Below are 24,036 nucleotides of genomic sequence, written 5' to 3'. Positions count from 1 at the left end.
ATAGATGCTGTATCACTTGCATCCGATCTTTGTGTTAGGTCCTTATTGCGCCTAGTTTCACCAATATTATGACCCTTATGTTCTTCAAACAATAAGGTTTGAATTTCACAGATAGAGCATTATCTTTAACACCACGTCAGACAGGTGTTTGGGAGCCAGAGGCGTGTGCGCCACCCAGGGTTGCTCACTCAGAACTAACCCAGCCAGCAGCCCTAGGGCATTCTGGGAATTTTTTCCAAGATGGCTGCCTCTCACTGGTGGTCCTAAGAGTCCATTTCATACACAACCAACCACGCACACATTTAGAGTGGGTACGAAAAATCAAAAAGACTTTTCTTGGTTAACGCAGTTTCCCACCGACCGAGAATACTCGGTTGGCGCAGTTAAGTGGTTAAGCACCCAGAAAGATTAGCGCCTCAAAATAAACCCCGATTCTGGTGAAATTTGCTTCAAAAAGCCAGACAAGTGGATAGAACTTCCCAAACAGAAATGAGGAAACGAGTATGACGTCACACAACGCCGCGCCAACGCCAACGCAGCTTTCCCCCTCCCCGGGAGGGAAAAGGGGACGCCCCAGACCCCCGCACCGGCCATCTACACCTCAGTTCTGAGGCTGGATATAAAAAAACATGTGAAAATCCGCCGACCAGGGGGAGGGAGGGTTGCCGGGGAACCTCCGGGACTCACCCAGAAAATGGCATTTCATTACATTCAACGCTGGTTTTCTGGGCAGAGTCCCTTTGGCTCCCTGGAGCTACCTATCCACAGATGAAAACCACAGGGACTTATCTGGGAGGCGGTCGCTGCTTACTCCTCAATGCGAAGGCGAGACAACTGGCTGCATCCGCCGACCCAAAGCGACACAGGCCCGACTAGGCCCCAGGAACGTTTACCAAGTAATGCACTGTTGATGGGCGCAGCCAGGACCCTATTCAACCTCCAAAAACCCTCTGCTCAAATATCAACCCAGGATATATTACCAAAAACAGCAGTAAGAGCAGCAAACTTGCGAACGTCATGGGCATGGGGATAGACCGTAGGCTGGCTAGACCGAATAACCCTGTGGACGACCTGGGAGACCCAAACCCTGGAACAGGGAAGAAGGGAGACCGGAACAACTCAAAGTGCATCCCCGGCCACAGAGTCTGTGGTGCGTAAATAACGGCGAAGAGCCGCAACGGACACAACACATGATGCACCCCCGGCCTAACGAACCAAGCATCAACAACCTAAGGACTCGTCCAGAAAGCAGCAATCTCATTCTTTGCCAGAAAAGGAGACGGCTGCAAATGAATAAACCTACCGCCAGGACCAGCGAGCAGAAATCCCTGCGCCTGAGGAGAGCATGAAGCTCCCCGACCCGAACCCCAGAGGCCAATGCCAACAAGAAAAGAGCTTTAGAAAAACATTCCTGAACCGAAGGGGCCACTACAAACCAAGAAGAGAATTAAGAGAGTACCTGTCAAGCGACCAGGACTGCTCAAGCGGCACATGTGCAGGCTGGATGTGAAACAAAGCCCGAGACAGCTTGCAAAACAGCACAGAGGTAACACCAATACCGAAAGCAAGCTGCAGCGGCTCTGCCAGCACCGCACGATAGGAGGCGACAGTATTCGGCATAAGATGATGGTCTTGGAACAACCAAGAAAGAAAGGACAAGACAACCCTAACCGACTACTAAGCCGAAGAAAGAAATGGAAGGACAGCCAAGAGACTTCATACTGCCGCCGAGACAAAGCCAGCAGGTGGGATACCTACAACGAAACCATCTGATCACCATAGAGATGATGATAGATCCAAGTAAAAAATACCATAAGTGTAGACTCGAGGTGAAGATCGGACCAGCCACATGACGCACTGGTTCGATCTGCTGAAAGGGGCAGAGTCGTGAGAAAACCTCCAGGTACTGACACTGTGCAAGCAGCGCCTGAAACTAAGGCTGGGCCGGCCATCATGGGGCCAAAAGGACTACTCTTCCCTGGTAAGCCTCCAAGCGAGTCAGGACCTGGAGCAACAGCTGAACCGGGGAAAAGAGGTACAGGAACCCCCACCTCGACCAGTCCTGGCGAAAGGCATCGACCCCGACGGCCTCGCAGTCAGGGAAGGGCGCCACATACACCGGTAGGCGCCGCGCCCACGCTGACGCAAAGAGGTCCACCTGCGGGCACCCGAACGTCTGGTAGAGCCAACTGAATGAGTCGGCGTCGTCCGTCCATTCTGTGGACAGGGGAACGAACCGAGACAGTCCATCCGCCAAGACGTTGGAAACCCCCCGAACATGAACTGCCTGGCGAGCCAAACCCTGAGAACTCAGCAGACGAGTTACCCAAAGCAACCAGCACTAAAGAGCCAGGAACCGCATCAAATCCCCTCGGTTCAGGCAATGAACCACCGGGGAGCAGTCTGAATGGAACCGGATCATTGCTCCTTGAGCAACCCGAATCCTCTGAAGCGAATGCCACACTGCCGCAAACTCCCACGTCGTGCTGTGAGCTCGACGGAAGGACGGACCCAACTGACCCTGGCCGGCCTGGTGAGCACTTGTCACAAAACCCCAGCTGAGAGACGAGGCATCTGTGAACACATCGAGCGAGGGCTCGGGGAAGCGCCACGGCACAGAACCCCGAAAAACCCGCAGAGGAAGCCGGCGATGTAGCAGCCAATGCAAGGCTCCCGAGATCCGAACCCATCGATTGCGAGAGCTGCGGAAGGGACGACCCCGAAGAAACCAGAACAGCCGCCGAAGCCAGATCTGACCCGATGGGTAGACCAGCACGGTGAAGTTCAGGCTCCCGCACAGCCGCTCGAACAACCGACGTGTGACCCGGGTGCCCTCCAAAAACAGCTGGAGGCGGGACCGCAGCTGCAACAGCCATGCAGGAGGGAGACAAGGAAGCGGTCAGAGTGTCCCACACAAGACCCAGCTAAATCCGAATCTGAGAGGGAACCAAATGGGACTCCTTCCAGTTCACGAAGAACCTGAACCCGGCGAGCTGGGAAAGAACCATATCCCTGGCTTGTAGACATCACGGACTGGCTGGGAGCCCACACCAGCCAGTCGTCGAGGTAAGCCAGAACCCGAACCCCTAAGAGACACAAACAGGTCACCAAGACCCGGGTAAGGCGTGTGAACACTCGAGGTGCCAGATTCAAGCCAAATGGAAGGCAACGAAAGCGGTAAGCTTGTTGCCCCACGACAAAACCGAGCCCGTCCCTGAACCCCGGATGAATCGGGACGTGCCAATATGCGTCCCGGAGGTCCAGAGACACCATCCAGGCACCCGGCGCCAAAAGCAGCAGGATCGGAGGGAGAGTGGTCATCCAAAAGCAGGAGCAGAAGACCCAGGGAGTCAGACTAGACAAGTCCAGTACGAATCGCAGATCCGCACAGTCCCGTTTTGGAACTGAAAACAGGCACGAAAACCCACCTGAGGGACGTTGTCGTTTCGACCACACCCAAGCGAACACACCCTAGATGACCTGACAGAGCACAGGAGAAGAGGCCTGCCCTGCCAGCCTCGATCCCCCCAAAGGAGGAGGAGTGACTCAGCGCCACCACTGGCCGAATGAAATGACCCGAAATGCCCACGAATCGTGGGACCAGGTGAGAGCAAACAGCACGAGCCTCCTCCCTATCGCCCCGTCAACGAGGCAATCTGCGAAAGGGTCGACGACCCTTACGAGAGCTCAACCGACGCTGAGAGCGATCACTGCAGAAGCCGATGGCTCTAGAGGAGGTGCCAGCCCTGAATCTGGCACAACTGGCTTACAGCAACCAAAGGAACCCCGAGATCTGGCACAACCCTTCTGGGCAAGACCTCCATGGCCTTCCCCGGAGAACCTACAAGTCCGACAAAGGCTGTCAACTAGACAAAGCAGCCTGCAGAAAATGCACCACCGCAAACTCTGCAAACAGCTAAGGACACAAAGGGGATGGAAATCTAAGAGCCAGGGCCCATACCAGTTGCGTTGCTCCTGGCAGTATGGGTTTGAGTCACTTCTGGGGTGTGAGTTTTCAGTTGTATATAGTCCTGGGGACCATTCAGGCTTGTTTGCATTTGTGTTCCTCACGTGTGCCTCAAAGAATGAGGTGATTTGATAAAATGCTATGCCCAAGATTACCATCCGAGTGCCGGCGGGGAAGTGGTTCAAATAGCTTCGGCTATCACTTCCTTTTGTCCGGTCGTGATGGTCAAGCGGATTAAGGCGTCCCTGTACATACCAGTTGCGTTGCTCCTGGCAGTATGGGTTCGAGTCACTTCTGGGGTGTGAGTTTTCAGTTGTATATAGTCCTGGAGACCATTCAGGCTTGTTTGCATTTGTGTTCCTCACGTGTGCCCCAAAGAATGAGGTGATTTGATAAAATGCTATGCCCAAGATTACCAACCGAGTGCCGGCGGGGAAGTGGTTCAAATAGCTTCGGCTATCACTTCCTTTTGTCCGGTCGTGATGGTCAAGCGGATTAAGGCGTCCCTGTACATACCAGTTGCGTTGCTCCTGGCAGTATGGGTTCGAGTCACTTCTGGGGTGTGAGTTTTCAGTTGTATATAGTCCTGGGGACCATTCAGGCTTGTTTGCATATGCATATGCATATGCATATTGTGACGGTAACGCGTTGGTGTTCGGCTGTTTAAGGCTAGGGGTATGGCCTCGTCACATAGTTATAAAAAAAATAGAAAAACTGGAACTTCGTCTGTGGTAAGGTAAGGAGAAGACACACAAAACACAAGTAAAACTTTAACAATGAAATTTTAATTACGTTAAATAAATCAAAACATGAAAATATGGACAAACAAATATGTATAATAAAATCAATCAAAATAATAAGAATAATTAAATGACAAAATGAAAAGTTACGTTAAGGCAAAATAACAAGAAGTGCAATACAACAGTAAGTGGGAGGTGCTGGAATATTGGCTTAAAGCCACCACCTCTCTCAGTACACTCTAGAGTCTAGCTGGGAGGTGTGCTGGCTACGAAAGCACGGAACATTCTGAAGACTGATGTTGGGGCGACCCCAGACATCGGGTAGTATTGGGGGGCGAGTGCAGGTGCAGCCAGACCGGCGACCAATCAGCGGAGCCGTAGCGATCAACGGGTAGTTTGGTGATTTGGGTCCGAACAGGTGGCGGGCTGCATACGTTTCTGCTCACCCTGGCAAGCCTTGCTGGTGCTGGTGTTGTTGTCGTTGTTGGACATTTCTTCCATAGTCTTTTATATAATTGTGACGACGTAATTATGAAGGGAAGAGCAGGCTCAATCTCTTGAAGGAGATTATCGTCACAACTCTCCCCCGAAGCCTGCGGTTCTGGAAGAAGTACGTCGTTATGTGGTGGAGTAATGGATGGAGTCGCTTCTACTTCATAAACTCTGGAGAGATCATGGGCTAAGATGTTGTCAGACTCTTGGTATAGCGTGTCTCCAGGTTGAATTTCTGCAGGTAGCAAGCCCATAGTAGAAGACGTTGAGATGAGAAGTGGGCGTGCTGCAGGAGGTGTAGGGTGGTGTGGTCCGTGTTGATGGTGGACCGAGCACTTTTCAGGTGTGGAGTGAAGTGCTGAAGCTTCAGGATGAGGAAGAGTAGCTCCTTGCCAATTGTTCCGTCGTTCCTTGTAGCAGTAGTCGCTGACAGGTGAATTCTTCTCGCCTCGTTGCTGCATCACGACACCACCCACGTCGGTACCATTGGCGTCGACATGGAGGATGAAGGGCTTATCTGACGAGGTGAGAGTGGAATTAGAAGAGGGCATAGGAGCACGAGTATTATCCTGAAAGCATTTGGGAAGATCATTAAGGATTTTGGAATTAGAAAGCGCCGACTCCTTGTCAGTGCTTTCGGGAGAAGAAGCCGGGATGGTCTCACTGTGGATGTAGGGTTCTGTGAAGGTAGAACAATTAATCAAGACAGTGGGAGGAGTACCATTATATTGCTTCAGGAGGTTGACGTGGCACAGCTGGGTCTTCCGCCGCCTATCTGGAGTCTCTATGACGTATGCGTTGTTGTTTCTGCACTCTTTGACGCAGTAGGGTCCTGAAAATCTGTTTTGTAAAGGTGAACCTGGGATAGGGAAATAAGCAAGGACGAAGTCTCCCGGCTTGAATTTTCTTACTTTGCTGGTCTGGTCGTAATGAGTCTTCATTCTCACCTGGGCTTTCAATAGATTATCATGGGCAAAGCGGTGGACTCTCTCTAGAATGTGCTGAAGGTTTTGAAGAAACTGGGGCACATTCTGATGCTCACTGAAGGTGGCATCTCTGAGAGAGTCTTTGAAAGCCTTAAGGGGAGTACGGCACTTACGGCCGTAGAGCATCTCATAAGGAGATACTCCTAGGGACTCATTGGGGAGACTTCTGAAAATACACATTATTAGGTCAATCTGCTTATCCCAATCCTTTGAGGTTTCACTACAAAACTTTTTCAAGAGTGCTTTGATGGTCTGATGACTACGTTCAAGAGAACCCTGTGAAGCAGGATGATAGGGGCTGGACAATACCTGTTTGATGTTGAACTCCTCCAGTGTCCTTTTGAAGAGATCACTGGTGAAGTTGGTGCCACAGTCACTTTGAATCTCCCTGGGAAATCCGTATTGAGTGAAGATCTTCAATAGATGTTTGATAACCGTAGCAGCCGTGATGTTCTTCACTGGAACTGCTATGGGAAATCTGGTGGTAGGACACAGGATGGTTAGGATGTAGGCGTTACCTGAACTGGTCCGAGGTAAAGGACCGACACAGTCTATTATGAGTCTGTGGAAAGGTTCCGCAGGCACCTGTATGGGAATCAGTGGTGCTCTGGGAATGGAGACGTTCGGTTTGCCTGCCATCTGACATGTATGACACTGTTTTACGTACTGTTTGACGTTGTTTACCATACCTGGCCAGTAGTAGTCTTGACGAATCCCATGGTAAGTCTTGTTGAAGCCGTAGTGGGAGAATGCTCCGTGGGCCAGGTGTAGAATAGTGGGCCGCAGGCTGGTGGGAATCACAAGTTGTTCGGTGTTGGCCCAATCGTCCTCCTCCTTCAGTTTACTGGGTCTATATCTGCGGTAGAGCAAGTCGTTCTCTAGGAAGAACCCAGGAATACTGTCGGGTTGAGTCTCAGCCTGGAAAAACAATGGTGTTAAAGTAAGATCTTCCCTCTGCAACTTACGGAACTCCAACTTGGTCAGATGCGGGGGTAGTTTCTGAGGGTCTTGAGGGACAGCGGTAGCAGTAGAGTCAGCTGGCTGTGGACGTGCGGCTTGTGCACGGGTGGTCACGAGAACCGGAGGAGAAACTTCATCACTCTCTTGAACCTCTGCTGGAACATACTCAAGAATAGGGTTACTTGGCACAGAGTTACACACCTGGGGTTTGTCCATGACGATCAGGTTGGTCGGTTGCAGGTCTTCTGCCAAGTCGTTGCCTAGGAGAAGTTGCACTCCAGGCATGGGAAAAGGCTTTTCCCTGACGGCGACTTGGACTTCCCCGTTCACGTAGGGACAATCCAGGTGGACTCTGGCGAGAGGGTATGGAGTAGTAGCAGTGAGGTCAGTGATGAAGACCGTTTCCCCGGTGTAGACTATGTTGGGCACAGCCGACTTCAAGATGATCGATTGTAGAGCCGCTGTGTCCCTCAAGATCTTCAATTTGAAACGTCCCTCCGGATTTGAACCGTTGGCAGAGACAGTTCCAGTATACAGGTGGTTACTGAAAAGAGAAAGATCATTAACATCAACACCAACATTCATCACAGGCTTACCGGACTTAGGAGGAGTTGGTTTGGGTCGTTGTTGGTCAGTGGTTCCCTTGTATTGAGACTTACCACACTTGTCTATGGTATGTCCATAGAGTCTACAATACTTGCAGTACAGTTGTGAACCAGCTTGATCGGGGCTCACCTTCTCGTAACTGTACCACGACTTCTTACTGGAGGATGGTTCAGGTGTCAGCCGGTGGATGAGGCTGTAAGTGTCAGCCGACTTAGCACACTTCAGGTAGTCGGTTTCTTCTTTATCTGCTAAGTAGAGGCGGACAGGAGGCGGCACACGTCTCAAGAATTCTTCAACAAGCATCAGGTTCACGAGTTCTGTAAAAGTAGAGACATGTGCTGCTTCCAGCCATTTCATGAAATACCTCCGTTTCGTGTTAGCAAACTCGAGGAAGGTAGTGGTACTTGCCTTCAGGTGGTCACGGAATTTCCTTCTATAACTTTCGGTGGAAAGTAGGTAGGCGTCTAACACTGCTTGTTTCAGAGTGTAGTAGTCATTCTCAGACGCCAAAGTACTGAGTGTGACTGCAGCTCTACCTGTAAGATGGACTCTGAGAAGTGTGGCCCATTGGTCGACAGGCCAACTGAGTTGATTAGCAAGGGTTTCAAAGGTGGTAAAGAACACATCAACTTCTGCTTCTACAAAGGATGGCATTAACTTACTTGCATGTGATATATTAAAACTGACGGGAAGATTGGCAGTAGCTTGTTGGCGTTGAGTGAAGTGTGAAGTTTCCAAGGCGATTTCACGTTGACGACACTCTAGAGCCAGAGTTGCTTGTTGCTTGTCATGTTCGCGTTGTATTTCCAACTCGCGTTGTTTGGTTTCAAGCTGTACGCGTTCCCGCTCCTGGAGTGCTTCAAGCTGTACTCGTTCCCGCTCCTGGAGTAGTGCAACCTCACGTTCTTGGAGGGCGAGTCCTCGTTCTTGTTCTTCCCTCCGTATGGCAGCTGCTCGTTCTTGTTGTTCGAGGGCTTCCCTTTGCTGTTCGCGGGCTTCCTTTTGCTGCTCACGTTCAATCTTAGCCAGCTCTAGTTTAAGTTTCATCGTTGCCAAGTCAGTTTTATCTGCAATATAGTAAGTTTCATGAGTTTCAGAGTCTATCTTACCTTGCTCTAAATAGTAATCCAGCAACAGGTTGTGTAGGTCATTTTTGTTGGCTTGATAGGGAACTTCTAGTTGATACTCATGTGCAAGAGTTTGTAGTTCAGTCCTCTTGGCACGACTTAAAGTCCCTATTTCACCTGCTGGATTTGCACGGAAAGTTTGGAGACGAAACATGGTGAAATTAGCAAATAAAGGTACACGAATGTTCAATAATGAAATGTCAGAAACAGGACAACGTGGCAACTGGTACCTATCCTGTGTGATCTTTAACAATTAACGTTAAGTGAAAGATATTAAATGATTAAATTAAATCAAGGGCGCAGGAAATCTTGTACCCGGTACTCATGTAAGAGAATAAGGGCAAGAAAATCCTACTAACAAATGAAACAAAGTTTCGAAAACAAATGAAACAGTTAAATGCTTCAAAAGTAAAATTGGTAGTCCAAGGATGTAGGCATACCTTGCCAAGTCTCTGAAGGACATAAAGCAAGTTTTTCCCACTGAATTTAATATGATACTTACAGAATTAGCGAACTTTTGTGCTCTGAAAAAATAAGCTAATTCCCTACCGTTGTATGTATCATCATCTCTGACTGACGTGTAGGGGTGCGAGGTGTCAACTGGTGACGAGAACTGCTGCTGAGGTCCCAATTCAGCAACTAAAGTTCGAGCTAGAGGAACTATGGCCCTCTTTGTCCTCCTACAGTCAGATTGCAGAAGATTGGGTACTCTTGACCCGGGGCAGACCACAGTACCAGGGTACCAATATGATGATCTGTCAGAATGAGAAATATTCAAGGGACATAGATGGTAAATACGAGTAATAACAAGGAGGGAGAGATGACCAATTAAGAGTATGACTGCGGCCTACAGTCACCACGTAATCCAAAGTTGTCTCACCTTCACTATATGTTACTCTCGTAATGCACAATACACCGCACCTTATAAAAAATGAAATTGAATGAAAAATAGTAAAGCTACGTTAACAGAGTTAAATACGCTTACCATAAATTACCACTTGGCACCAGTACCTGAGTGAGGCTCCCGGACAGGCCCCCATATAACTTGTGACGGTAACGCGTTGGTGTTCGGCTGTTTAAGGCTAGGGGTATGGCCTCGTCACATAGTTATAAAAAAAATAGAAAAACTGGAACTTCGTCTGTGGTAAGGTAAGGAGAAGACACACAAAACACAAGTAAAACTTTAACAATGAAATTTTAATTACGTTAAATAAATCAAAACATGAAAATATGGACAAACAAATATGTATAATAAAATCAATCAAAATAATAAGAATAATTAAATGACAAAATGAAAAGTTACGTTAAGGCAAAATAACAAGAAGTGCAATACAACAGTAAGTGGGAGGTGCTGGAATATTGGCTTAAAGCCACCACCTCTCTCAGTACACTCTAGAGTCTAGCTGGGAGGTGTGCTGGCTACGAAAGCACGGAACATTCTGAAGACTGATGTTGGGGCGACCCCAGACATCGGGTAGTATTGGGGGGCGAGTGCAGGTGCAGCCAGACCGGCGACCAATCAGCGGAGCCGTAGCGATCAACGGGTAGTTTGGTGATTTGGGTCCGAACAGGTGGCGGGCTGCATACGTTTCTGCTCACCCTGGCAAGCCTTGCTGGTGCTGGTGTTGTTGTCGTTGTTGGACATTTCTTCCATAGTCTTTTATATAATTGTGACGACGTAATTATGAAGGGAAGAGCAGGCTCAATCTCTTGAAGGAGATTATCGTCACAATATATATATATGCATATGCATATGCATATGCATATATATATATATGCATATATATATATATATATATATATATATATATATATATATATATATATATATATATATATATATATATATATATATATATATATATATATATACACACATATACATACACACACACACACACACACGCACACACACAACTGATAACATTAGTATAAGCCCAAGAAAGATAAAACATAGAGAAATGTACAGAAGAAACAGGAGAGCAGAAAATACATATGACATTAGATGTTGGGTAATAAGAAAGTCCGGGCATGTGAAGCAGATGGTGGACAATCAGACTACATTCATGAGACACAAGAATATGGGTCAGTGGAAACCAAAATTCCAGAGGCCATAGAAGGAAAAAAAAAACTAGAAAAGTATGATTAGATACAGTTCTTGTTACAGCCACCCTCTTTGAGTTATGACAAAATTGTTTCTGCCTATGTAATAACTACAGTACTAACCAATTTAATAATTAATTTTTTTACCGGCAAAATTGTAAAACTGTCAATGTAACCATACCCAAAATTCTTCAGTTGCCAAAAATTAGCTAACTGCAGCACACATCCATTGTTTACTTACATTTGTTTCAGAATCTCTAATAAGGAAGTCTCCGTCATGTCCACGCTGGTTGAGGACGTCATCACACTGTGCTCGGGTGATAGGTCCATAGTACCAGTCTCTAGTAGAAAAGTGATTCTTGTCTGGAGGAACACCACTTACTGCAGGTGGAGGTGGCATTGCAGGAGCGGGTGGTGTAGGTGCTGCAGCATTCATATTAAGGCCTTGCATACCCTGCAAAAAGTATGGCAATTAAAATTTGTTTTTATTGCAAGTAAAATAGGAAACATCTAATTATAAACAAAAGTCCACTGGCTAGTATAAATAAAAGTGGTAAACTTCTACTACCAACATCACCAATGATAACACCATCACTGCTGACACAACCAATAGTAACGACACCTTAACCACCACCACAAACGGAGCTGTCATGACAAAAGACAAGAATTCAACTGATGGTGGTTAGTGAATCAATGTCCGCTATCATTAACAAGTGTGGTAATGAAATAATTAGAGAAAATAATTAAACCCAAATGAATAGAATATCTTTAAAGAAATTACATAACAACCATAAAGTTTTTTAAATAAAAGGTTTTGTATGGCAAATTTACAGCTTTTATAATATAACCAGTGATCTTATAAGAGAGTGATAGTTGGGCAGGTTGTATCTATCTAGACCTAGAAGAAACAATTAAGAGTTCCATACAAGAGGCTATTTTAGAAGTTGGAAATACAGTACACAGGAGAGTTGACAAGCAGACAAGTGTGGATGAAAATTTCTGAACAGACACAAAGATGAGAGTAGCTATATGAAACAATAAATCACACTAGAGAAATGTCACTAGTATTATTGAATACTGTATAATTAAAATCATGATTAAGCACTTTTCATTAAAACTGTCAAATAGTAAGTGCACCTGTGCGAGATGGGCATCTGCGTTGTGAGCACCACCATTAGTGGCAGGGGCATGTGCACTGTTACTGGGTCCTGGTGGAGGAAGCTGACGAGTCTGAGACGGTTCTCGAGATCGCGACGCTCGAGTGTCTACCACTTCATGAAGCTCTTGAACATAATTCTTCGGAATCAAACCAACCTAGAAACAAGTAAGGACATATTTAGAATAGCACTGACTGCCAACTTAAGTTTTAAATAAAAAATAAAAATCCTAAGGTTGGCCTTTTTCCAATTGATATTCCGGGTATCTATTCATGGCCAAAAACTTGAGTGCATCATCATCCATAGCATTCCATGCACTCTTATACTTCATATTTGTTTACATATTAATGTTTTCTAACTTTCTTCCACTTCTGTTAACCTCAACTTGTGCATACTAGTTACTGTGATTTTCCTCACCATTTTTCACAAATGTTCAGTTTTGTTGTTAATCAGATTCTTATTATAAATGATCCTCATACTGCTATGAAATTATTTTCCACAAGCTAGTCTAGTATTACGGTGTAGAAGTGGTGGGACAATCTCAAATATTAGGCTGAAGATATAGTGAGAATGCAAAAAAAGGAAATGAAGAATGTGGTGAAGTATAAAGCCAGCGCTGAATGTAATTAAACTCCCTTTTCTGGGTGAGACCCGGAGGCTTCCCGGAGCTATCCAGGCTGATATGTAACTAATAGATTTCTGGCATCAGTCAAAGTGCATGGCGTTCTTCCCCTACCTGGGACCACAAGCCAGAACCTGGCCCCCCTCAGAGAGGCGCAAGGAGCAATGGCCTATAGATACTCCCGTGTGATTGGAAGCATTCTGTCTGCCATCGACCGGGTCTGGCACCCAGAAAGGTAGGCGCCCCAAAACAAACCCCTATTCTGGTGAAAATATTGCTACCAAAAGCCAAACGAGTGGACAGAACTCCCCAAATGAAAACTAGCAAACTAGCATGACTTCATCATGTCGCCGCACCGCCGTCTGCACAACCCCACCCCCTCCCCGGGAGGGGGAAGGGGAAGCCCCAGACCCCCATGCCAGAGATTCAACTGGCAGTTCTTAGGCTGGATATAAAAAACATGCGAAAACACCGCCGACCAGAGGGAGGGAGGGATGCCGGGGAGCCTCCGGGTCTCACCGAAAAAATGGCGTTTCATTACATTCAACGCTGGTTTTCTGGGCAGAGCCCCGTTGGCTCCCCCAGAGCTACCTCACCAAAGATAAGGAAAAGAGGGAAGGACCCGGGAGGCGGATGCCACGTGCCCTAACTCAAAAACAAGACAACTGGCAAACCAAAGGACCCTACAGACGACCCGGGAGACCTGAACCCCGGAACAGGAAGGAAGGAAGGGAACCCGGGCAATCCCGGATTCCCCTACAGCCCCCACAGCCATAAAGGCCAAGACGCGCAGAGAACAGCAGAGAGCCACAACCGAACACAACACATGATGCACCTGGTCCGACCAACCAAGCATCAAGAACCCAAGGACCCTTCCGGAAAGCAGCAGACCCCATGCATTGCCAGAAAAAGGAGACTGCTACAAACGAGTAGAACCACCCCAGGACCAAACGAGCAGAAAAACTCCTGCGCCAGAGGAGAGCCTGAAGCTCCCTGAACTGATCCCCAGAGGCCAACGCCAACAGGGGAAAAAAGAAAAAGAGACCTGCAAAAACAACCCTGAACCGAAAGGGGCCACGACAAACCGAGGGGAAGAGAGAAGAGACCACCCGATCCAATGACCAGGATGGTACTGGAGGCACACGAGCAGGCCAGAGGCAAAACAATGCATGAGACAGCTGGTGGAATGGAGCAGAAGTGACATCAATATCGGACGCAAGCTGGAGTGGCTCCACCAGCACCGCACGATACGAGGCGACAGTATCCGGCAGAAGAGAAAGGTCCTGAAACAACTACAAAAGGAAGGACCAGACAACCCTATCAGAGACTGAAATACCCCGACGCAGGGATAGGAACTGGAAGGACTGTAAGGAATGTCATACTGCCGCTGAGACGAAGCACGCAAGTAGGAGACCAACAACGAAGCCACCTGCACCCATACAAGTGATGAGAAACTCAAGACAAAAACCCCAGACACGAAGACTCTAGGAGAAGAACGAACCAGCCTCGTACAGGGCCGTTCCAATCTGCAAAAAGAGGCAGAGCCGCGAGAAGACCCTCAAGTTCAGACACTGAGCAAGCAGTGCCAGAAACCAAGGCTAGGCCTGCCACCAAGGAGCCAGAAGGACAACCCTCCCCTGGTATGTCTCCAAGTGAGCCATGACCTAGGACAATCCCCGAACAGGAACCACCTGGAGAGCCAAACACCGAAAACTCAGCAGACGAATCACCCGAAGCGACTAGTCCCAAAGAGCCAAGGACCGCACAGAACCTCCCACGGTTCAGGCAAAGAACCACTGGGAACAGTCCGAAAGAAACTGGCTCGACTATCCGCAAGTGATGCGAATCCTCTGGCGTGAAATCCACACAGCCACGAACACCCGCACCGCGCTGTGAGCTTGACGGAGGGACCAACCCCACCGTCCCTGGCCAGCCTGGTGAGCACGGGTCACAAAGCCCTAGCCAGGAGAAGACGCGGCAGCGAAGACAACAAGCGAGGGCTCAGGTAGGTGCCAAGGTACAGAACCCCGAAAGCTCCAAGAGGAAGCCAGTGACACAGCAACTGACGCAAAGCCCCGAGAGGCCGAACCCAGCGGTCGCGAGAGGCGGAAGGGATGTCTCCGAAGAAACCAGATGGGACATATGCCAGGTCTCCAGGAAACCGAACCCGGCGAGCTGGGAAAGAACCAAATCCCTGGCGAGCAGACACGCGGAGTGACTGGGAGCCCAAACCACCCAGTGGTTGAGGTAGGCCAGAACCTGAACACTTAACAGATGCAGGCGGGCCACCACAACCCGAGTAAGGCATATGAAAACGTGATGCGTCAGTTTCAAGCCAGGAAGGCAACAAAAGCGGCAACCTTGATGCCCCACAACAAAACTGAGCCAGTCCTAAAACCCTAGACACACCGAGATGTGCCAATACACGTCCAGAGGTCCAAAGACACCACCCAAGTGCCCGGACCCAACAGAAAACGGACCTGAGACAGAGTAGTCATCCAAAAGGATGGGCAATAACCCACGGGTTCATACGTGATTAGTCCAGAATGAACTGGAGGTCCGTGCAGTCCCGTTTCAGGACCGGAAACAGGCGGGAACCCACCTGAGAGACGAGGTTGTTTCGACCACACCCTAGCAAACCCACTCCGAGATGGCAAGACAGAGTGAAGGAGAAGAGGCCCACCCCACCAGCTACAAACTCCCCGAAGGAGGAGCCAATGCCATCGCAGGCCGCACTAAATGATCCTAAAGGCCCGTAAATCGTTTGACCAGGCACAAGCTACCAGAGTGAGCCTCCTCGCCATCTCCCCATCATGGGGACAAATCGCGAAAGGCCTGACGCACTTTACTAGAACTCAAGTGGCGCATAGAGCAATCCCTGCACCAACCAGAAAAGATGAACCGAAGGCAGCGCCTGCCCTGAAGCTGGTTCCACTGACCTACCACAATGGAAAGAACCCCGAGCCCTTGTACGACCATTCCAGGAAGGCCCCCATGAGCCCCCCGGAGAACCAACAAGTCGGACAGAGGATGGAAACAAGCCGAAGCTGCTTGCAGATACTGCACAACCGCAGACTGTGCAAACAGCATCGGACAAAAAGGCAAAGACAACCTAAGAGCCAGGGGGCCCAAACAGAATCCAATGAAGAAGTAAGTACCGCCTGCTGACACGGGAGTCGAGAAGGAAAAACCACGAAAACCGCATCCCATAGGAGCGGTGCGAACAGCGTCAACAATGCAGACGATGCACGCACCGCCGAGGGCAATGCGCCCTGGCCCCAAGCACCTTTGCATCCAACTCAAGCCAAACTGAGGACAGCTCGAGGAGGGAGAAAAACACAGGGCCGAAGCCTACAGGCCACGTGTATGCAAGTCCTCCGTGACCAAGGCAGCCGAAAGGGAAGGAACCTGCACATGAAGCTGCACTACACCAACATCCCACGGAAGGGCAGGGGCGAACAATATGCACCGAGATGCTCAAATTCGCTCCCCAGGAAAACCTGCAACGCAGTATGAACCTCCCCTCCACACAAGCGCGCGGGACCGGCAGAACGTGTGCCAAGCCTCCAACGAAAAGAGTGGGCAGTCTGCCAACCATGACGACTCTGGAACTCATAACGAACCCAGTACCGACACAAAGATCCATACATTAAAGCATAATCCTGGTCACGCAGGAGGTAAGCCGCAAGGGCTACCCACACAACATGAGAAAGGACACGGGAAGCCAAAAACCTCTGGAAGGACGGACCGAGGAACCTACGGGAATATGGAACCGAACCCGGGGAGGGATAGACGCCAAGTCCAAGTCATATATGGAAGGAGCGGAAGAGAACCCCTCTCCGTGTAACATTAACATCAAGCCCCGCTCCGAGGGTTCAAAAACCCAAACGGGGGTCAAACGGGGCCCAAGGCCCCAAAGTCAACCCCTCCCCCGCCCCGCAACCTCACACCGGGGACCCAGAGTCGAGCCGTCCCCCCATAGCCCCAGCCTCACAAGAAAAAGCCGGGCAGCTGAAAAATACTAAGGAAGGGGGCCCACTGGTCAGACCCATAAGCATCGGCAGGAGAAACAAGCTCGAATGCCTCCGCCACTACCCCAGAAGGGGACACCCTCAAAACCGGCCGAGTCTCAACACCAACTAGACCCCACCCTGCCCCTGAACCCACTGATGGGTTGTAGCCGGAAGCCAGAGAGGGGAGAACCGGGATGCACGACAGAAGGAGAAGGAAGGGAGGAAAGTACCAAGACAAAGTGACTCCCACCCCCAAGTCCGGGTCCCAAAAACCAAAATGGGGCAGTCTCGGGGCATCCGGGGAAACGACCAACTCATTGCATGGCAGCAACAGAGCCTAGCATGCAACGCAGCTGCTGCTGCCTGCACCCTCAGATCATGATCAATAATGAGGGTGAACAGGAGCACGTACGAACAACAATGTCGTACGACTCCGGATCAAAAGAACCCCTGACCCTACAGGCAGCATGGCAGAGACAGAACCGGTGAATGTCACCCTGAGACAAGGGGACAGAGCAACGATCAACCTCGCGCAAAGCGAGAGGGGGACTCGAGAGTCACATCCATAGGACCACAGAGCCCCTGTGGGGCTTCCCAGGGCCCTTAGCCTTGGCAACACACTAAGGGAAGCAAGGTACTGCAAACCGGCGCCCAAAACTACCAAGCAAATCAGAAAAACAAAAACAAAAGAAACACTCTGCAAGACGACAACATACCCAGGCGGAACAGAGCCGGCCGCTATAAAAGGTGAGAACTAGCTGTGCACTACCCTGCGCCCCACCAGCGATGAAAACTATCTCCTACCCAGAAGCAAACGAGGGCAACAGAAACCCCAGCTGATTGCAAGGGCAACCAAATACCGAACAGTAAAAGATACAGTGAAGGTAGTTCCCACGGCGACTTGTGGAAGGTGACCCCAAGCCCCAAGGGCAGTACTTACAGGGCACCTAAGGAAGGCAACCCTAGGTGCATTCAGCCCGAGTACCATAGAATATTACTCCTGGCTCACACACCACCTGTAGAGACAGACCATGCCACAAGGCACAAAAACTGAAACCAAAGCAGGAGCCAGAAGCACCCGCACTGCCAGTATCACATCAGCCAAGAACTGACAGTTGGATCGCTGGCGTTGGGGTCTGGGGCTCCCCCTTCCCCCACCCGGGGAGGGGGGGTGGGGTGGGGGGGGGGGGTCGGCTCGTTCGGCTTTTAGTAGCAATATTTTCACCAGAATAGGTGTTTGCTTTGGGGCGCCTACCTTTCTGGGTGCCAGACCCAGTCGATGGCAGACATAGAATGCTTCCAACCACATGGGGGGGTTTCTATAGGCCATTGCTCCTCGTGCCTCTCTGAGAGGGGCCAGGTTCTGGCTCATGGTCCCCGGTAGGCAAGAACTCCATTGTCAGAGGTTGCCCTCTGAGCTAGCTTACACCTAATAGATAGTAGAAGAAAAATTTATATTTTGGCCTTAGAAAATTTCAGGGATGTGCACGGGTGTGCACCAAAAAGCTATCTCCCTTGGTATAGGAGATAAGAGGTCGAAAGTGGCTATCTTCGGAAAGCTGATGCCGTCAGCTATCCGGAGAACCAATCATTGTTGCTGTGGCATTTCTGGATGAATAGTTACAGCATTTGCCTGAAACCTGGCCTTAAGGCGCATAGCAACAGGAAGGTGAGAGAGAGAAGGCCCTTGAAGCCAACGGTCACCGTGACGTCACGTCACCGGCAGGTTCGCCCTGATTGGAGGCGACATGAGGCCTCCACCAATGCTCGAACCCCATTGGTCAAGTCTGGAACAAGGGGAGCCGCCACCTCAGTCCCTCCCGCTCAATAGGCGGGTATTCTGTCCTCAAGCTCTGTCCTGTGTGGAAGTGGGTCTTGTCCTGCTCCGGCCAAAACAGGGTAATTCACTTGTCTACATCAAGCAGCAGCCAGCAAACTGGCTCTACGTCGCTCTACGGTACCGTCGCAGAATCCGGTATTCGCTGGGCTCCGTCAGCAGTCATAAAACAAAGATACGAGAGTGAAATCTTAGCCGTCGCATGTGTTACCTACAGCCACAACTGAACTGTGCAAAGTAATCGTGTATCATCGGCTTGTGTATGAACGATCAGTCATTTTATTGCTCAATAAACTGTGAGAAAGGAATCGGGAAATGCGATTCCAAGTGTTTGAGTGAAGACTGCCTTAACCTTCAAATTGTGGGAGTTGGGGACTCTGTTAAATTTCGTCCACTCTATGATCAGTGGACCACATCTTCAAGAGGAAACTAGATTTATTCCTCCAAGGAGTGCCGGACCAATCGGGCTGTGGTGGATATGTGGGCCTGCGGGCCACTCCAAGCAACAGCCTAGTGGACCAAACTCTCACAAGTCAAGCCTGGCCTCGGGCCAGGCTTGGGGAGTAGAAGAATTCCCAGAACCCCATCAACCAGGTATCAACCAGGTATCACCCTGTGCGCCGTCACGTGGTGCCCCTAAGATATTCCAGTGTGCATTTAGTCAGCCTTCAGCAAAAATCATGCTAGTGTATATAACCGGTGTATATTGTGAGCGCACTTCCAAAAGTTTAATTGTGTAGAAGCCAAGCCATTCTCGCCCTTAAGTGTCGTGCGCAGTTACCCCACCTTAACCAAGCCAAGACAGCCTCACCTCGCCTTGTGCACCCCTCCGCCACCCTGAGACAGCATCCAACTGCCTCAAACCTCACCCCTCACCTCACTCCGCTGCCTCCAGCTACAATCAACAGCCTGGGGACTAGTGAGTGTGAATGTTAGTGAAAGGGTGTGTCATACCGGTATAATTAACATGAGTACTCAAACCATATTGTTCTCTGTATCATTCGTCTATGCCAAATTCCTAGTGTTGATTTAATCACCCAATCGGTGTTCGTTCTCCATAATCCCTCTATGGGACCGAGTTCAATTCCCTGAGGAAGCACGATAGGTAAAGGCCTACTACAATTATTCTGTGTGACTACTGTAGCTGGACTTTGAGTGTGTTGTCATCTTACACTACATTATTACACATTTAGAGACTGTGTCAACTGTTGTGTTTTATTGTGTTTAGTGTGGTTTCAATATTATACCATCACTGTGTTGTTTAACCCATGTCCATGCGTTCTGTTCTTTACATCCAGGGGACATGCTGTAATTAACAAGTAAGAGTATTGTGTGTATTTCTTAATTGTTTTATTGACACGAGCGTCAGTGTGTTGTGTTGTTCAGTGCTGTGGTTACGCATTGTATTGTGTACTATATTGTGTTGGTCTCTGTGACCCAGTGTTGTGTGACTTGGTGTCATTATTGTGTACAGTTTATGTTGGTCTCCGTGACCCCTGCGTTGTGTAACTTAGTGTTCATTTATCTTGATCCAATGTAACTCGGTGTTCATTTATCTTGAGAAGTCAGTGTGACTTAGTGTTCATTATTCTCGAAGTCAGCGTCTTGATTTAACGTAATCGATTGTCGTTTGATTAGTATGTGGTGATTAGCAATCGTGTTGACTAATCAGCGTTTGTCAAGCGGTCTCAGTGACTGCCAAGCGTTAACATAGTTCTTCGTGAGTCAAGTTGAGCTGTCAAGTTGTGACAGAACCTTGAGTGGTTACTCGGGGATTGCTAATTACCCATAAGCTGTTGTTGACTTCATTGTCTTGTTTGATTTGTTTGACTGTCTGTGTTGACAGTGTGTTAACGTAGTTTACCGTGTTTTGATTTGAATGTCTTGGAGACGTAGTAACGTAATTGGATTCACTAAGTAACGTAAACATCTGTACTCGTTTTATTGAAATTGAGTAGATCAATTGTCATCTGTCTGTCATCGTGTTTAACTTAATTAACTGAGTGTTGCACGGAAGACTGGTCTCAGTGACAGGTCTCTCCATTGTCATTTGTGTTTTATTATTGCTTGCTGCAGTCGTGATGAGCTGCAATTGTGTCTGGAGACACAATTGAGACACTGTCTCAATGTTCTTAATGTCATCCTCAGGTGACAGTTTTCTATTTAGAACTCACTTCCCCCTTCAGAGCAGGAGAGATTGCTGAAATAGAGGGAATACAGAGAACATATACGGCACGCATAGACGCAATAAAGCACCTAAATTATTGGGATCGTCTCAAACCCTCCAAATGTACTCACTAGAAAGAAGACGCGAGAGATATCAAATAATATACACCTGGAAGATACTGGAGGGCCAAGTACCAAATCTACACAGTAAAATAACAACGTACTGGAGTGAACGACATGGAAGAAAATGTAGAATAGAATCAGTGAAGAGCAGAGGTGCCATAGGCACAATCAGAGAACACTGTATAAACATCAGAGGTCCGCGGTTGTTCAACGTCCTCCCAGCAAGCATAAGAAATATTGCCAGAACAACCGTGGACATTTTCAAGAGGAAACTAGATTTATTCCTCCAAGGAGTGCCGGACCAACCGGGCTGTGGTGGGTATGTGGGCCTGCGGGCCGCTCCAAGCAACAGCCTGGTGGACCAAACTCTCACAAGTCGAGCCTGGCCTCGGGCCGGGCTTGGGGAGTAGAAGAACTCCCAGAACCCCATCAACCAGGTATCAACCAGGTACCCCTAGATCCCTTTCTTTGTCAGAATTCTTTAAAGATTTCTCACATAATTTATAGGTTGTGTGGGGTCTATGTTCTCCAATTCCACGTTCCATAGCATGACATTTATTCACATTAACACTTTCGCCCAGGTATGACGCAGCATTGTGTCATCTGTTTACTGTCGGTAATGACGGGCATGACGCAGCATTGTGTCATCCACTTTAAATAATCGCCAAAAATCAGGTTTTTATCCAATTTTTGGGGGACTGGTTTTAAAATGCGTGCCGATGTCTTCCCATTTTCTTTGTTGCACCTCGTGGCCCACAGGCGGCTCAGCACACGCCATCGGCCCATTGTTTTCGCTCCACTGTTGTGACCGGTGTCGCCTCCCCTCGCATCTCAAATGTGTGAATATTTCGGCTATTTTCCGTGGCTATATTTCTTACTGCGGCTTTAGAAACTATCTACGCTTACTCCACGATGGATAGTGATCATGAACAAGGCCCTTCCAGGAAGAAAATTGCGAAAGAAAGGCGTGAATAGGGCGGGAATTGGGAGTGTAGCTGGAAGGCGTCTGAGCGCTCATTCGCGGCTAACGCGTGGCCCGTCTTCAACTCATCGGCGGTTGGAGCATGACCAGGTTTTTTATTTTATATGCTAATGTTCCTATAGAGAATGCTATTGCGAACCCATTGAGACCAAAATGAAAGACCTAGGACAAAAATTGAGGTGACCAGAGTGAAAATAGTGAAAACATTTTATCGCGTTTGCGCTCTCCTGGGTAACTCGTTCGCACTTTCTCTGTTTGCTGCGGGTAATTAGCCGGGCTTTTGGAGTTTATATGCATTTAGTGCTGTAGAGAATTCTATTGCGAACACAATGATACCAAATTTAATCTCGTAGGACGAGAATTAAGGTGACAAAGTTGAAGAGAGTATACACTTTTCAGAATTTATGCGCGCTCCCGTGAAACCCTGGGACCCAAATCGCACAGTTGAGGGGGTGGCGCGCGGGGTACGCCAAAGTGTTAAATTCCATTTGCCAAGTGGTGCTCCATATACTTATTTTGTCCAGGTCTTCTTGAAGGACCTGGTTGATACCTGGTTGATGGGGTTCTGGGAGTTGTTCTACTCCCCAAACCCAGCCTGAGGTCAGGCATGACTTGTGAGAATTTGGTCCACCAGGCTGTTGCTTGGAGCGGCCCGCAGGCCCACATACCCACCACAGCCCAGTTGGTCCGGAACTCCTTGGAGAAAAGGGGTCATTTATGTTTCTTATCTTCCCTATTATCTTAGCATCATCAGCAAACATGTTCATATAATTCTGTATTCCATCTATAGATTGGTGCGTGATTTACATGGCATATTTTCTTCTATTAAAGTCCCATCTCTTCCCAGTGGTGAAGTTACGTTCTACCAAGAGAATGATCCTCGATTTTTGTGGGGATTCATCCCTTGTCCAACTTTCTGTATTACCACATCAGTTATGGTCTTTTGGATTCATCCCCAACTCTTGGCTAGTGTCCATCTAACTACAGGAGGTCTATTTACGTGTGTTAATTCAACTGAGGTTCAGGAATTTTCTAAGCTCCATGTGGGTGACGTATTGCCACTTCTGGGCTCTTTCCTTTAAGCTAAATCTGGTTCTCAGAACCTTCAGGAGACTGACCAAGGTGGTACCCAGGGAGCTTTGACTCTGAATCACCCAGGTCTTTACGTACCTATATAACTGATTCACTCAAACACCCAGTGTTCATCAGTGCATGCTGGCCAGAAATGACATGTGTACAGTGTTGAATAAGTTCAGTTTCTTGGTCTATCTGCCTCCCTCAGGCCAATCCTAGAGTCAATAATATACAGTATTCATAAATTTGCAATTTACAAAGCCACCTTCTTGGTTATGTTTGTGCTGGGATCTGCATATGAGGATTTTGGTAGACCACCTGAGATTTTACAGAGTTGTAAAGAAAGTTCATAGAAAGAAAAAAAATACCCTGCCTGCAAGAACAGTGTGTGCCTATAGCTACACACAAACTTCCAGTTGGCACACTGCTACTCTTGGGTGAGTTCCCCCTTTTGTTTGGTTCTGTTTTCTATTGTCCATGAATGATGCTTTCCTTGGAATGCAACCAAATACAATATCTCAGAAATACATAGTGATTAATGACGAGCACCTTTGAGCTGTGCCGTTCAGTTGCCTCTGGTCCTTTCCTTTTTCTCCTGTTTGCGTCATATTATGTGCCTAAGAAAATATGTAAAGTACAAGGGATCGGAGGTTTGCATTGTGATGACTATACGTCATCATCTAGTGTTTGATCACAAGGGAGACATCTTACATTACTCTGAATTCTTATGGAATGCAGCTCTGCCAGTCAATTCTGGCTAGAATAAGCTGATCTCTAGTGATCACCTTGCACCTTTAATGATCCTGAAGGAACCACTTGAAAAATTTCATGTGATGCTGACACCAAGAATGTCTCCTGCCTGACTGCCCTAATCCTTGTCCAAGGCCTCATTGGGTCTCGCCTTAGGGTTTAATCAGATGATATAGATCAGAGAGGTGATTTTCATATTCAAACCTGTATTTTTCATTACAAATTCAATATTTTTTCTACTGTATGGTTCTGAGCAATATTTCATATTACAAATACAGTACTGTACTGAACTAAGAAATATAATAAGCAATAAATTAAGCATTCACTAGCT

General features: G+C 48.2%; 1 protein-coding gene across 5 annotated transcripts in view; it reads right to left on the bottom strand.

Moving 5' to 3' along the window:
* dock (SH2/SH3 adaptor protein dock) overlaps positions 1-24,036 on the bottom strand; it is a 152,584-nt gene that overhangs the window by 7,193 nt on the left and 121,355 nt on the right. For all 5 annotated transcript variants that reach the window (XM_045725928.2, XM_045725930.2, XM_045725929.2 and 2 more), the window contains exons 5-6: positions 12,119-12,295; positions 11,223-11,435 (exon numbers count right to left, since the gene is read on the bottom strand). In XM_045725928.2, coding sequence (XP_045581884.1) covers positions 11,223-11,435; positions 12,119-12,295 — 390 coding nt within the window. The remainder of the gene's footprint in view (positions 1-11,222; positions 11,436-12,118; positions 12,296-24,036) is intronic.

Source organism: Procambarus clarkii, chromosome 44 (assembly GCF_040958095.1).
Source record: "Procambarus clarkii isolate CNS0578487 chromosome 44, FALCON_Pclarkii_2.0, whole genome shotgun sequence".
Classification (NCBI taxonomy): domain Eukaryota; kingdom Metazoa; phylum Arthropoda; class Malacostraca; order Decapoda; family Cambaridae; genus Procambarus; species Procambarus clarkii.
Note: the sequence above shows the minus strand (reverse complement) of the source record. Positions and strands in the feature narration are given on the sequence as shown.